This window comes from Cyprinus carpio, chromosome A18 (assembly GCF_018340385.1).
Source record: "Cyprinus carpio isolate SPL01 chromosome A18, ASM1834038v1, whole genome shotgun sequence".
NCBI classification, from domain to species: domain Eukaryota; kingdom Metazoa; phylum Chordata; class Actinopteri; order Cypriniformes; family Cyprinidae; genus Cyprinus; species Cyprinus carpio.
Window position 1 is genome coordinate 9,039,511 of NC_056589.1, and position 13,699 is coordinate 9,053,209.

General features: G+C 33.7%; 1 protein-coding gene across 1 annotated transcript in view; it reads right to left on the reverse strand.

The window, feature by feature from the left end:
* LOC109109539 (unconventional myosin-Va-like) overlaps nucleotides 1-13,699 on the reverse strand; it is a 60,790-nt gene that overhangs the window by 36,524 nt on the left and 10,567 nt on the right. The window contains 10 exon segments of the mRNA XM_042774975.1: nucleotides 703-843; nucleotides 965-1,046; nucleotides 1,159-1,424; nucleotides 1,558-1,664; nucleotides 2,590-2,697; nucleotides 4,315-4,396; nucleotides 8,259-8,402; nucleotides 10,166-10,322; nucleotides 11,838-11,982; nucleotides 12,082-12,253. Of these exon segments, the coding sequence (XP_042630909.1) occupies nucleotides 703-843; nucleotides 965-1,046; nucleotides 1,159-1,424; nucleotides 1,558-1,664; nucleotides 2,590-2,697; nucleotides 4,315-4,396; nucleotides 8,259-8,402; nucleotides 10,166-10,322; nucleotides 11,838-11,982; nucleotides 12,082-12,253 (1,404 nt within the window).

Genomic DNA, 13,699 nt, shown 5'->3' on the forward strand with positions numbered 1-13,699 from the left:
CTTTTTTCTTGACAAGAATTGCATTTATTTAGACGCAGAACATCTTTACGGCCACATCAAATGGGAGACTTTTCAGAGGCGCACTCCAACTTCAAACGAGCATGGAAAAGTTACAGGTGACTTCAGTAGAACAACATTGAACTGCGGTCAGATGAGATGCTGTCAGGCCATATGTCAGTAAAAATTTTCCTGTCCTGTCAGCCATTATGCTGTGCTCGCAGCACATGCTCTTCTACTGCATGCACAAATGTGGTGGCATGCACTGTAGCCTGTATTATTTCATATTAAAGCGCAAAAGAAACTACAAGAATGGAATGTCATAGTTATGTCATGAGTTAAGTAGGAAATTAAAACCATGTGCCAGGATCATGTGCCACTGAAGACTAATTACATTTAAATTACATTTGAAAATACATTAAAATAGAAAACATATTTTAAATTGTAGTAGTATTTCACAAAATGACTGGTTCTACTGAATTTGTATTATTATGTTTAAATAGCTAAAACCTTTTAGTTTATATCACAACTTGACCAGAGACGTGTGTTGAGTGGGTTAAATACGCATTTGACAGTTTATGACAGCCACAGTCTAATAGATTACCCATAAAAAATAAAAATAAAAAAAAATTAAACAAATATGTGAATGTAAAATCTTTTATATAATTTTATATTAAACATTCTGTGAATTCCGTCAAGATATACCTTGCACTCTTCATCCAGCAGGTCCAGGATGCCCATCTTGGCCTCGATGAGGTTGATACATGGCTGATTATCATAGAAATCAATGAGAGTCCAGGGGATCTGCTCTCTCATATACTCTTCCTGCTCCAACTTAAACACATGCTGCACACGACGAGACAGAAGAGGAGACACATCACAAGTTACTACCAGAATTCATAATTATCAACATCAGACATGAACTGACGCGATCTGGTGTCATGTGGAGTGGGTCAGATGGTCTCACCATGTTGAACTGTTGCTGTAGTTTCTCATTGGCATAATTAATACAGAACTGTTCAAAACTGTTGATTTCAAAAGTCTCAAACCTGGAATAATAAAACAAAACATCACAATTGACTTCTGTAAATCTAAATGGAAGATCTTTCAGAGCAAATGTAGTCTGTTCTCAAAGGTGTGTATATGTGCATATGAACACACCCGTAAATGTCTAGGACTCCAATGAATGAGTGCTGTTTGACCGAAGAATGCAGCGCTTTGTTCACATGGTCCACGATCCAGTTGAAGAGTTTGGCGTAGATATGTTTGGCGAGAGCATCACGGGCGTTTATGGCCTGTAGTTTGGGGATGGGCTTTATGTACGTCTCAGTTGCCGTCTTCAGCTTCTTATGACACAGCCAATGAGACATATCTTGATATGTCACGCCCATCAATTCACAAAACACACTCAGATGACCGTTATTCGGCTGGAGGGAAAAGAGAGCGAGAATTGCATCATTACTACACAAGGAAACTTTCTTACAGGTAAAACATGAGGCTCTGGGGTATTTGGGTATAAATTATGCTGTATGTGTAAAAATTTTATAAACCAGAACTCACTGGAATAATACTGCTGTCCGAGTCTCTATCCTTCACTTCAACGTTCCCCAGGTGCAAAATTGAAGCCAGAATCTGAAACAAGCCCAACTGATAGGACTCATTTACACCTGAAAAGAGACAGCAACAAATTAACAATATGGAAAACCAAGAAATCAGTTCAATTTTTGTTTGTCTATAATCAACATTATTCTGAGTTCGACTGCAGTGCATTGTGGACTATCCAATCTTTTATCAGGGGCGACATGCACCTAGTTTTTGTGAGGGGGCACCAGTGACAGTTCTAGCACTTCTTCCTGAGACTCTGAGTCATGATAGTCTAGTAGTAACACTGTTTGTGTTTCATGGGATGAACCCAACCCCAAATAAAAATAACTGTTTTGTTATTGTTTAGAATAAAACTTTACTTAAGTTTTCCCTGTAATAATTACTACAATGTCTTCCGACCCAATTATGTACTTTTGAAACATGAACATACATTATTGATTTATATTTACTGTCGCTATTCCAGAATATGAAGAATTTTAGGTCTGTATCAATTCAGTCTGCCATACATTTTGTAGCTTATAGAAACATATGAATTTAAACCATCAGCACTGGACAATGCAAGGGTAAAACAACACCTTATTTCTGCATTTGGAAGGGCATTTTGCCACACAAATTCCCTAGCACATGTCATTTTCACATTGATGTTCTGTAAAATTTCTTGTAAAATTTTGGTTTGATTCTTCCAACCACCCACATGCAAAAACTTCTTAGTTTTGCATATTTTTCGCCCCTATAGTAATCTTGGAAATTGATTATCAAGTGTAATATATATGTATTTTGTAAATTTCATTCAAAATCCATGTGCAGATAATAAAAAAAAAACATTTTAAAATTAAAATAAACAGATTTAAGACAGCATTCACTAGAAATTAATCCAAGTCTGATACTAGATACTGTAATTTAATCTCTATCTCATCTGAGCTGGTTATTTTGAGCATTAACCTCTCAACTACTGTACATGAGAAATCGTTGAACTTTAAGTCTGACCTAGCAGTGTGAAGGCGTTTCTGGTGGTCGACATCTCCTTGGCATCATCTATTCCATCTATCACTGGGTTCCTGCCCTGTTTGGTATAGTGAAAATCATCAGCCTTTCCTGTGGGGAAACACACACACAGATTAATTCCACCACACAAATACACAAACAGCAGACCTTCTGTATGATCTATTCCAAGGAAATATGTTCATCAATAAAGCTATAATTGTGCAAGAAACTCCCCAACCATTAAAGGGATAGTTCACCCAAAAATGCTAACCGTTAGAGGCTCTCTATTCATTCACATGACATCACAAAAAATGTACACAAACATGTCTCTGCTTTTGATATACAATCACTGATGAACACATTATCATTAGTACACAGATCTGCATTAATAAAAACATCTTATTCACAGACTAACCATAAAACACAAAGCCCTGTTCACAGATTAAACAAATGATGCACTGTTGCTTGGCAACAGAGTCCTTATTGAGATACACACTCACACATAAACCCTCACATTAATGGGGCGTCAGCTGAGCAGGAAGTCAGCTGAGTAGGCAAACAGCAGGAGAGAGCACAGAGCCAGCAGTGTGTGTTTCAGAGCAAGTGGGTGAAGCAAAAAGAGAAGAGATGATAAGGAGAGGTGTGTGTGGAACTGAACCACAGTAGCTACAGTATTCATATGTGGTTGCGTGTGTGTGTGTTTGCAAAGCATGTGTGTGTATTTAGACCTGCACAGCCCGCCTCTCAGTAGGACAGTTCTGATATCCTCTCTCCATGCTGAGCACACTCTAATCAAACACGTTACCCACAAACACACACGTTTACTAGGCATCTATGCAAATCTGTTTTACTTTTTTCAAAATTCAGATTTTAATTTTTCTGGATTCTATTAAACTACATTTTGGTAATCAAAAACCATGTCTAATTAATGAAACCTATACTATTTAACAATTATTCATTGTAAATTAAACAAAAATTTCCTTTTTAGAGCCCTTTGAAATAATACTTTTTTTTTTCTACAATTCGGTTTAATTTTTTCCAATTTCCAAATTGTTCTGTTTTAACTGTTTAATTAAATTTTTATTTCAGAAAAAGAATGTCTAACAAATTGAACAATTGGATAGGTAAAAATGGTGGCAATCAAATAAAGCATAAAACATACACAATTTAATCTGTAAGCAAATGATAATTAACATTTCCTTTTTTTTATGACAAAGTGCTGCACACATTAAAAAAATAATGAATTTTTAATAATTGCATGATTATTATATTATAATCATTAGTAATGTTTATTAATAATAGAAATATTATAGTATTTCCTTCACAATTTCTTCAAGTTAAACCAAACATTAATTTTGATGGGCTGTCATGACCTTTTAATTTATGTGTTTATTTAAAAAGAAGATATTTTAATACTACGGAATTATTTAAATTGTACAACTATACTTTTGATATATTCATCCAATATTTGCCAAATATATTGTATTTTAATGGGGACATACCATAGACTTTATTTTTAGTAGTTTTTATATAAAACTAATTATAATTAGTATATACTAACCTTACTACATTATATATATATATATATATATATATATATATTATATATATATATATATTATATATATATATATATTATTATTATTTTTTTTTTTTTTTTTATTTTATTTTAAATATGCAATTTTTCCTATATACTTTTATGAAAACTGCATTGTGTGTCTGGCTCACCGAGTTTCAGGGCTTTGAACTCCGGGAGGTGACCAGATGCACAGAGCTGATAGAAGATATGATAATTCCTCTCCTCATCTGCCTGAAAAAGAAAGGATGCAAGAAAAACAAACTAGTATATAAGATCAAAAAAACTTACCAGGTTTACTAAATATCCATCACAGTACAACCATCCAGCATCATATTCTACTTTGAGTTATATATGATAAATGGACAGAATTTGGATGAAAGAAATATGGATTGGATAGAAATTCTGGACAGCCTACAAACTATCATGCTAAAATTTATATTAATGTTACCAAACATTGTTAAGAATAATATTAATAATATATTCTTTTCTGCTATTTTCTTTAAAGAATTTAGTATTTCCAGTTTTTTTATTAAGATTAATTAATTTAATTAAGATGTATTTTATTAATGAATTGTTCTAAAGTTCTAAAAACTTTTCAGGAATTAAAAGAATTTAATAAATAACCTCTTAAAGTTATGATACCTCTGATTTAAATACACAAAGATAAAATGTTTAATGTATTGGTTTGTTTAAAATCTTAAGCATTACAATATACAGTAACTTCAGCTACATGTAACACATATTACTTTTACTAGGGATGTCCTTGATTACTCTGAAGTGACCAATCAATAATGAAAACAATGATTATGTGAAATGTAATTTTTGATTACTCTGAAGTGACCAATCAATAATGAAAACAATGATTATGTGAAATGTAATTTTTCACTGAATTTGAAAATAGAAAATTACTAATTTTTTTCTTAATGTTATGAAGAAAAAAAATAAATTTAAACTTCTTGAGATTTTTTCCAAGAACTGCACTTATTGTAGAATTGTTACATAAAAATAAATTTAAATTTGTTGATATTTTTTTAATGAAATTTATTTATTTTTTTATTGTTATGTGCTTTTTATGAATTTATTATCAGAACCAGAAATTTTCCATAATATAAATCAAAACTTTAGGAGGAAAATACAAGAGGTGAATTCATTAAGAATGAATTGTACCCTCTGTCCGTGTAATTTTGTTTTCATAAGATTTTCATTTGATGCTTAAGAGTAAAACTGTACACAAACATCCCTTTTTAATAATGAGACAACATTACCTGTGCCAGACAAATAACACTGACTTCTGTGAACAATATATCTAAAATAAACCTACTTTATATAGAAACGAGCATTCACACTACCGACATCATTTGAATATATGGCACATACCAGTGCAGATTGTAGGTGATTAGTGAATAAGATGTAGGTTTTTGTGATGAAACACCACACTCAAAAGTGGTGAAAAATCTTACACAATCACACACGTAACTCATTTGGAATTCCCCTAAGCACAACAGCAGTCTGTAAGAGTATGTTACATAACACTGAACAGACATGTTTAACTCCATTATCCTCATTCCTGTCCTGTTTTAATCTTTCTAAAGCTTCCCAGAAGGAGAAAAACCCTCTGAATTCCAGCCGTTTCTCACACCATGGGCCAAATACTGTAAGATAGTTTATGTAGGGCTGATCAGTTTAGGGGCCAATAATAGAGGTGCAACCCTGGCTAACAATCTTAAACTATATCTTTAAGTGAAGGGCTTAAAACTGTGTCAGTGTCTAAAATCGTTCCCTATACCCTTATATAGTGCACTATTTGATAGTGATGCACCGAAAACTTTTTACTGAACACCAAAACCGAAAAAGTTTTAATCAGAAAATAGTTAAAATAAAATTTAGTCAGTAAACAATTAATTAATCAAATGTATTTAATAATCAACACTCAAAAAACTGTTTTATATACAGTATATATATATATATATATATATATATATATATAAATGCACATTAGTTAATTTTTATATCAGCGATTATTAATGATATATTAATTCATTGCTGAAATATAAACATTGAAATAGTGGCTGTAATTAAAACTTGATTTTCATTCAATTGATTTTCATTTATTTTAAATTTGATTTATCTCTATATTTTTCAGTATTAGATGAGATATATTTTTAATCAACATTTTTTTCTAGCTTCATCCAGAATCTTTCTGAGCTTATTTCTGAACTTCTCACAGTGCATTCTGAAAGGCAGAATAATATTAGATGATAGCTTACTATGGAGTCTTGGAAGTGCAGAAGGACACAGGAGCCTTCAATGAATGAAAATAGCACTGTGAATTAAATCCCTGAGGTATCTGAGAGGAGCTAAAATTAGAGCTGACGTAAGCAGGAAGTGTGGTGTGCTTCAGAGGGTGCGGCGGGCTGGCTGCTCCTGTATGTGTACACTGTCCTATGCCATTCCTTAAAGCAGTTTCAATTTCTAGTCCGAATTCATATTGCAGGATTGGTTTTTCAGTTTTAATTAATTCAGATTTTGATCCGATATTGATCATGACTTCCATCCAATAAATTGCAATAAGCTTTGTTCTTTGTTACTTTTGATATGAAACAAACTCTCAGCTTTCAAACTGTCAATTTAATAATTCAATAGGGGCAGTTGTGGCACAAACCTTACACTGGGTGGTGATGGTCTAATAAATTTCAATTCAATAACAAAACTCAAGCAATAAAAACCTTCAAACAATAAATACCACAGACAGATCACTGTAGCCATCTCAGTGCACAGAACGTGCATGAACCATTCATCTCTTCCATTTTACTACTAGTTATAGCACAAAATAAACTAGAAAGAACCAGTGTTAATTTCGTTAACGAAGACGACGACGAAAAATATTCGTTAACGAACATTTTTTCTGTGACGAAGACGAGACGTTGACGAGCTAAAAATAATATCTGATGACGAAATTATGACGAAATTTATGCCGCGTTTTCGTTAACTAGACGAGACTGGACTATAATGTTATTTGAGGACTACCAGACATTCAAGGCTTTTGTCTTTTAAAAATGTGCGTCCCTGTCATTGGATTGCGATCAGATAAGGGGCGTTTGCATATCTAGTCAGTATAGCAGCCGCAGTGGATGGATAGACTACAAAGACGCGAACTAGCGATCTGAAACAATGGCCTCAGCACCCGAAGGGGTATGGATAAGGTAACCAGACGTGGTTGACTCATCCAGTTACTTGATATCAAATAAGTTAATTTGTTTTGTATAAAATAATTTGTTGTCACGTGTATTGATGAAAATGTTTAGGCCTATTCAGTGTCTGAAAGGCATATCCAAATAGATCAACACTGAATCGTATCCAGATTTGAATCTAAATCGAATCGTGAAATTTGTAAATACACAGTCACTAGCACATGCCATTTGTTCATGCATGTCGCATAACTAATCATTAATGATGTCAAACCTAGTGTGGTATTTCTTGGGACCAGCTATGGTGTGATGATTTATTCCTCACACAGAGCTATTGCATGACATTCAAAGCCATGTCCCTAATCCAGTGTGTTCTGGATACAAAACCTTTTTGAACATATTAAAAACCATTAGAAAGCTTCAAAAGTGCACACAGAGTTAATCTCTGGATCATTAGTTTTTGATAACATCTGGTGGTAATTCTGAAACACAGCAGGCTTTTAGTTTAAGACTCAACAGAAGAAACCACACATTCATTCAATATTCCAGAGGAAGGGGAAAAAATGGCATGGAAAGTCACATATGAGGCCAAAGAGAGAAATCAACATTTCCATCTGAAAGGCACATAGATTTCCATGGTCCTTCTGCTAACATTTTCTGGACTGATTTTTAAACATTCATGTATGTGTATCTTTGTTAAATGGATTTGCCTTGCTTTTTTTAAAAAAAAAATTGACACTTATGACTGGTTTTGTGGTCCAGGGTCACATTTCATCAAAAAGGGCAGGCAATCCGGACATAAGTCAGGTTTTAAAGGTACAGTAGCAAACAGCCTGTTTAATTTTAAATGCCAGAGAGAGAGAGTGGAAAATGAGCTTGATATGTCATGCATGCTTGTATCTTACCTGAAATACAACACGTGATTTCTCCAAGAGATATGTCCTCATGTTCGCACCGATAATGTGATACTTCTTATCAAAGCCTATCTCAATGTATTTCCCAAAACGACTGCTATTGTCATTCCTGGTGGTCTTGGCATTACCGATGGACTAGAAATGAGAGGAGAAAAACATCAGCTTGAGTGAACGTACTGGACTGACCTATGGGTTCTTTATTGTTTTAGTTAGAACAGGACAGGGTTAAAGGTTTAAGAAGCATACAGAAAGGTTATTGATTTAAAAAACACAGGGACAGGAAGATCATGTGTGTGGGAAATGACACAGTGTTGCATCTCTGGGTCTCTACAGCAGGTCAGGAAGTTGATCCTGTCTCCCCCACAGAGCAGAAACCTGCTGAGGAACACTTTAGGAATCAGCAAGCAGCGAGCTTCTGAATGAACAGCATCCTTTATAAGTTATAAAGCACAAATTCATTAAAGCTGGCTGAACAAGCTCAGATCATTTGTGTTTTTTAAGGTGGTTTTCACACTGGGTTTCACCTGTTTGTACCTACTGTAGGTATGGACTAGAGCCTAATTTGACCCTCAAAAGGTCTCTTTCAGATTGCATTATTAAGCTCTGAACAACAGTATAAAAGTGCATTTGGTTTTATTTTCTTATGAAAATCTGACTGATCCTTGATGTGCCTGCAGATAGCAAAGAATTGCAAATTTGATCTAATATTTAAAGTTTTTTTGTTTTGTTTTGTTTTTTTGTTAAATGTTATAGATTTAAGTACCCAATAATAATTGTTAAAACATTCATCTATCATTTATCATTTATCATATAATTTATTAATCATTTATCTATAATGAAACCATAGTATTTAAATAAATCATATTGAACACATCATAAAATGAAATACCCTAAATTTATAAACAGCATATTTACTGAACAAAATTAAATTACACAATAAGGTACAAATTTTGCTGAAGTGATTGTTTTGATATTATGAAAATTTATATATATATATATATATATATATATATATATATATATATATATATATAATATTGTAGCTTAAGTATTTGGATTAATACTGGGGGCTACCTCATACCTCATACATTTATATGATTTGTAAAAAAAATTAAAAATAAACCACTTTTAGGATTTATTTTACCACAAAATGTGTTACTCCATCAATGATCAATAGGAGGATACACATTTATAGTGAAAAAGTAGTGAAAACCAATTATTATTATTTTTAAGTGTGCCTTTAGCCCATTTGTAACCTATTCTAATAATATGAAACTTGCATAGCACAAATAAATAAGAGGTAAAACTAATATTTAATATTATGAAATTATTTTTATTGGTACTTTTCAGTACAGAATTAATTATTTGATTGTTTAATCAAGACTTTTCCTGCTTTTGTTAATCATTTTGTGTCGAATGCTGCCTTAAAATTTGGCCAAAACAAGGATATCATGTAATTATGTGCATTCAAGCTTTAACATGCTAACATTTATATGAGATATATAGTTTCTGAAACAGTGATTGTGATGTTTTTAAGTATGCTGAAAAAAATATAAGTTGAGGACAGCAGAGAAGGTCATACGAGCATTCATGGTAATGCTAAACTTAAATTAATACACATGTGAGCACTCAAACACACACATACACACTCTCTGTGCTGCTGTTTAGAGGGAAATGAGCCCTTGGGAGGTGAAGGCCATGCAATGAAGGGCAAATATAACGCTCTGAACAACCCACTCATGTTTAGCCAGTGAGCTTTTAGTCTCTCAGCCCAAGGGGTTTGGCTTTCTGAGATATGAATGTCTGTATTATTAAAGCCCTTCATGAAAACAAACAGCCCAAGTCTCAGTACTGAATCCAGAACCACACACGGATCAAATAATGCAGGAAAAACTCACCTCCATGATAGGGTTGGATGCCAGAACTTTTTCTTCCACATTTGCTTCGCTGGCAGAGCCGCTGACTGTGGCAAAGTAACGCATGGCATATTTGGCTGAAACAGTTTTCCCTGCTCCAGATTCTCCACTCACAATGATGGACTGATTCCTCTCATCCCTGAATGATGTGAAAGAATACAAGATAAATTCAAGGGAAAAAATAAAATGGTTTTTTTTTTTATTTTTTTTTTTAGAAAATATCAGTGGTGTTTGCCCATTTAAAACTTTAATTGTTTTTAAGCTGTTTCTACACAATTCTAAGGCATTGCTGGGGGTTACTAGGATTTCAAATGGTTGTTATGGAGTTGCTAGGTGTTGTGGGTGGTTCCTTGGGTGTTCTGGGTAGTTGTTAGGTGGTTACTAGGGTGTTCTGGAGGTGAACAGCAAGGACTATAGAGGAAAAACACAATGCTTTGAGGAAATGATGTTCCACCAAAATTTGCTGCAATACAGGCATCCATTGATCAATGAAAATTTCAGACTGACAGGTCCAGTTGTGTAAACCACTGCAGCTGAGAGAAACATTACCGTGGCTGGTCTATTTTTGGCTGGGCTGCAGTGAGCAACATCCTGACCTACAAACCTTCTCTTTTGATTGAGCAGTATAGCTCATACTCACTCGCTCACCAGCTGACAGTAAAACCAGAGACATATGCCAGTGTACATAAAGTGCTTAACAAATTTATTAGACCATCACCACCCAATGTAAGGTTTGTGCCACAACTGCCCCTAAACTAACATTATTGGTGATTACCAAAATTATTTAAATTAAGTCCACCAGTATGTGTAAACTATAGTAGTATTTAGTAGTATTTGTAATGCTAAAATATAAGTATTTTTGTTATCCATGAATTTTCAAATTTAGTGTTCTACGAGAAAGGCAGAACAAATAGTAAAGCACTTTATTGTATTATTATTATTATTATTATTATATCATTATTACTTTTATTCAGATGCCCAATTACAGTCAAATACATGTGTTAAGTACTGTATATTTATTAGACCACCTGTCATAATAAAACACAAATATTTTAGGAATCTGTCAAAAACTTGTTTAAAACTGAAAATGTTATTGTTATTTATTAGGCAAATCACAAACTGAAACAACTACTGTAAATAATCTTTATTCACGCATAATAACCAAAAACAGTACATTCTAAAATTCTAATAAATTCGTTAAGCACTGTAACTGTACCTAAACAGGTAGTTCACCCAAAATTGAAAACGATTCATTTAACCACTCTTGTGTCATTCAAAAACCCATATGACTTTTCTGGGGTCTACTCCAAAATTCTTCAAAATACAGTATCATCTTTTGTTTCCCAAAGCCCAGAGCAAATCACACTGATTTGGAACTTGACAGTGAGTAAATGATGACAGTTTCATTTTGGGTGAACTATTCCTTTAACATGCTTTTGCATTTCTACGGCAGTAACAAGCCACAGCAGTGAAGGGGGCAATAGACTGACCTTCAAACATCTGTGCATTATTTGAAGGTAATGCGTATCTAAGACCCTGACATACTTGAAACCAAATTGAAGAATGATCAGGTGTGATGCCATTTCAAACTAAATCTAACATATTTATCTTAACATCTTATTCATTTAACCAACTTCATCTTGCTCAACCCCACCTGGCCATCTGTTTGTAAGCTTCTTCTGCCACTGCGAAGATGTGAGGGTCCATGTCACCCATATTCTGCCCACTGTATGCGTTAATGATGTCCGTTCCATAGATGGGCAGCGTCTCATATGGGTTTATAGCGACTAGAACAATACCTGGGTCAAACAATAAAAAACACTGAGCTCAATAATTCTAGATACATTGTGTGTCTAGTGTGTGTGTGTGTGTGTGTGTGTGTATATATGAGTGGTTACCACAGTATGTGTAGATGAGTTTGGAATCCATGAAGCGCACTTTCAGATTGTGTAACACAGCGGGCTCGTGAAGGTAACTGAGAGCAGTCAGGTCATTTTCTCCCACCAGGATATCTGGGTTACGGAGATGTGGTAAGTTGTTTGTCTTGGGGTCCAATTTGTACTCCAGTTCCTGAACAGCACAATTCATGGCACAAAAAAATAAAATAAAATAAATAATTACCAATTATATGTGTGATTATACATCTTCTGAAGTAATGGTCGACTGATATGTGTTTTTTTTTTGACAGCCGATGCCGATATCTTGGAAAGCAGGAGGGCCGATAGCCGATATAAAGCAAATATATATTTTTTTATTATTATTATTATTTAAGAAATTTGAAATCATTTGACAATTGATTAAAAAATAAATGTGTAAAATAAACATATATTTTAGATGTACTATAGTTGTTAAGTATTTTTTAGATATTTATTAATATTTTATTTAAATATGATTTAAATGGTGTTAATAACTGTGAATTAAGTGTTATTGGGTGTTTTTGTGAGTTTGTGTTCATATTTTTTCAAATAAAGCTAAGGTAACGCTCATTTTACATACAGCACACAGTGAAAATTACATGAATATGACAGTGGGCAAATGCATAAAGCGCAGCATAATTTGAAATCACGAGTTTAAAGTTTAAAGCATTCAATTCACACGGACCGACCGTCACGCAGAGATCACACGATCATGCTGGATAAAAATGCACACTTCACAAGATCTCACAGATGGATTCGAAGTTTGCAAGGTTTGCTAAATTAAACGTTCATTAGCCATTCAAATATTTGTTTAAATTATATAAATGTATATTTGCTTAATGCTGATGGCAAACGAGAAAATATTATAATGCTTGCCTATTACTAATAATATAAAAGCAATCGTTACAATACTTTATGTATACATTAATTCCTTTGTTTAACCGTTCTATCGGATTATTGGACAGACTTCTATCCATATTAGACAGAACTGTTTACAACAGTGGCGAATAAGAGGGAGAATGTGAGTACTGTGTGCTCTGATGCTGCCATTCTCAGCGCCGTCAAAATAAAAGTCCTGCCTCTAACACATCGGCCAAGCAGAAAAACTTATGGGCCGATACCGATATTTGAAAAATGCCATATATCGGCCGATATTTCAGCCTTTGCGATATATCGGTCGACCACTATTCTGAAGTCAGATGATAGGTTTCTGTAAGGAACAGACTGAAAAAACGACTCATTCACGCTTCAGCATATTCAAACCTGAATCGGTCACAAGCCACAGGAGAACCAATGGCATTCGATATCATTGACTTCTGTGCTATGAAACTGATCTCTGTGTCAAAAATTCACAAATCATCTCCTTTTGTTTTCCATTGAAATATCTAAATCAAATGAATTTGGAACAATATGATTGCCATTCTTTTAAATAACACAAATTAATTCCTATTTCTCATAAAAATCTAAATATTACTATCATAAAAATATTACCACTGCCACTTTTACTGTCATTACCCCCTACAGAGATCACTGATTTAAAGATTCCTTCTGTCTGAAGGAATGTTCAAAGGTGTTTTGGGCATAATTATTAGGCAGTTTT